General features: G+C 52.7%; 1 protein-coding gene across 1 annotated transcript in view; it reads right to left on the reverse strand.

Moving 5' to 3' along the window:
- Window positions 1–2,457: 2,457 nt before the first annotated feature.
- Window positions 2,458–2,988, reverse strand: part of MATN4 (matrilin 4) — an 11,654-nt gene continuing 11,123 nt past the window's right edge. The window contains exon 11 of the mRNA XM_029917957.1: window positions 2,458–2,529. Coding sequence (XP_029773817.1) covers window positions 2,458–2,529 — 72 coding nt within the window. The remainder of the gene's footprint in view (window positions 2,530–2,988) is intronic.

Here is a 2,988-nt window from a genome sequence, read left to right on the forward strand (position 1 = left end):
GCATGAGGGCACTGATTCCCTCCGGAGACCTGGGCTCAAGAGTCCCCCGAAACCTAATCGCCCTGTGCCCAGTCTTACCAGAATCTGAGAGCCACACAATACCCCTGCTCGCCTGGACCTCAGGAAGACCAGTGTCTGCTCAGGCTCCGTGTGTTCTCTTGGCCTAAGCTTGCTTGGCAGTGTTCCTCTCCCTCCACTGTTAACCTGGATTCTTGCTTTCTATTCTTGGGTTAATGTATATTTGTTTTGCTGAACTGATGAGCCTTTTATTAGTCTTCTGTCCTTGAAAGGAGAAGGATGCAAACAAAGACACAAAGGCTAGCTACCCTGCAAAGCAGGGAGTGTATGGCCAATGTCTAAGGAATACAAGCGGCCTCTAGGCGAGGGTGCTGGGTCTTCCAGAGCAGGGTAAGGGCATGATAGGAAAGGAAGATCATATGGAGAAGGGCAGGCCTGGCTCACCAGTCCAAATGCCAGGTGCTAAGTGCCTATTATGGCTCTGGAACCCAACTCTAAATCAGAGCTCCGGACGCCACCCAGTGGCAGCTTGGGAGATTGCAGGAGGAAAGTGCTGGGGAGAAAAAAGGCCAGAGCTGCCAGTACCTGCTCTACGGGAGGAGGGAAGGGGGAAGCCGCCCTTTGCCTTCAGTGTCCCCCCAGCCCCGCAATCAGTTAAGGACCCCGTCCTACTCAGAGCCCCCAGGCTGCTGCCTGGTCTAGCTGGGGTTCTCTGTGTTATCTCGGGCAGGCTAATCTGTTTCCAGGCCTGGCGTGCCAGTGAGGTAACATGCCAGGTTCTGGGCTTGGCACTTCGGCTAACGTGGGGTAAGATCTCAGTCATCCTGTTCCTCCATACTCCAGTCACTCCTGACCACACACGCTCACTCACACCACGCAGAAACTTCCAGCCATGCTTGAAGTCTAGGCTCAAAGGTCTCTTCCTCTAGGATCTCTCCCTGTTTACCTGCCTTTACCCACCTACTCCTCTTTCTCCCTGGACATCTCTCTGCTGCGGTTATAGTCAGGTGCACCTCACCCCTCAGCCCTGAGCTCCTCCACCTCAGGGGCGATAAAGACCTCAGGGTTTTTTCTCAATTATGTCTCTCCTTCTTCTTCACGCCTAGCAGGGTGTCAGGCACAGAAGTGCTTCAGAGGTCTGCTCTGAGGTCCGTCTGTGGGGCTTCAGACCTGTGTGTAGGCAGAATAATGGACCCCCAAAGATGTCCACGTTCCAGTCTCTGGAACATGGGAGTCTGTCACCTTATGTGGCAAAGGAATTGTGCCGCTGTGATGAAGTTCGAGCCGGAGATGGGGAGACTGGTATGGATCATCTGGGTCAGCCCAACATAATCACAAGGGTCCTTGTAAAATGGAGACAGGAGGTTCAGAGTCAGAGAAGGAGATGTGACACCAGAAAGAGAGGTGGAGGTGACATGAGGCCACAAGCCAAGAGAATCATGCAGCCTCTAGAAGCTGGAGAAGACAAGAAAACAGAAGCCTTCAGCAGAAATGCAGCCCTGCCAGCCCATTTTAGACTTCTCACCTCCTGAACCATAGGGTAATAAATTTGGGGGTGTCAGTGACCCCGTCGGTTAAGCACCCGACTCTTGATTTTGGCTCAGATCATGATCTCACAATCTGTGAGATCCTAACAGCTTGGAATCTGCTTGAGATTCACTCTCTCCCTCTTTCTGCCTCTCCCCTGCTCAAGTGCATGCAAAAGCTCTCTCAAAAAAAACTAGAAAAACTATACGGTAATAAATGTGTGTTGTGTAAAGCCGCTGAATTTGTAGAAATTTGTTACAGCAGCCACAAGAAACTAATACACCCTGGTTCTACTTCTTTGGGAAACTTACTTAACCTCTCTATGCCTCAGTTTCCTCATCTATAAAATGGGAGTGATAAAGGCAAGAATTCCTACCTCATAAGGTTGTTGTGAGGGTAAAATGAAAGCACTTGCAAATCACTTAGAATAGTGCCCAAGACTAAACATGATAGTATTATCATAAGATTAATAGCTACCGTTAATTGAGGACCTAATATGTACCAGGCACAATGTCAGATGCCTTAGAATAATTTCCTCCATTCTCACCCGAACTCTTGGGGGTAACAATTTCAGGACCCATTTTACAGGTAAGGAAACAAACCCAGAGTAACTGGCCACAATCACTCTAGAACTGGAGTGTTTTACTCTTAGCAGTCTCTTGCCCGCACTTGGGAAATGACACGGTTTTGTGCTCTTTCCTGACAAAGGGTTGGCTTTTGTTTTTTGTTTTTCGGAGGCGGGCGCAGAGAAAGGGGCGCGGCCTCAGCAGGCAGCTCTTGGCCAGAGGTCCTGGCTGAAACCTCCTCTTTTCCCAAAGTAGTGCAGGAGGCAGATCAAAGCCGCCCCCTGGCCCGTTCATTTAGGGGTCCAATGACTGCCTCTCGCTTCCTCACCAACTCCCTGACCCCATCCTAGCAGCTTTTCAGCCCCGATCTGGGGGCACCACGAGACAGGCAAGGCCAGAGGGCGAAGTGCTGGATCCTCTGGCGGAGATGGAGGGGCGCAGTGTCATTCAGACCCCGAGGGTTCGCGCGGAGCCCCCTCCGTCCCGCAGCGCGCATAACTAGCCGTCTGTTCGCGGCTGAATAAACAAGTGTGGGAAGCGGCGCCGGGCCCCCTGCCCCCCGGCCCGACCCCCGCACAAAGCGCCTTTCTCCGAGGAGACGCCAACAGGGCGCCGCCGGAGCGCGCTGCGTCTGGCCTCCCCTTCCCCTGGCGGCAGAGCAGGACCCACAAATCGACCCCGTGGAAAACAAAACAAAACAAAACAATTTTTAAAATTTTTTTTAAGAAAAAGGAAACAAAAAGGGAATCCAACAAAGAACTGGGCACAGAACACAGCGACGGCGTGCGGACCTAGCGCGCCTCCGTCCCCCGCAGTCCGGCTTCTGGTGCAGGCGAGGCCAGCTCGAGCGCAGCGCTGGGAGCCCGCCAGCGCCCCC

The sequence above is a fragment of the Suricata suricatta genome, chromosome 12 (genome assembly GCF_006229205.1).
Source record: "Suricata suricatta isolate VVHF042 chromosome 12, meerkat_22Aug2017_6uvM2_HiC, whole genome shotgun sequence".
NCBI lineage: Eukaryota > Metazoa > Chordata > Mammalia > Carnivora > Herpestidae > Suricata > Suricata suricatta.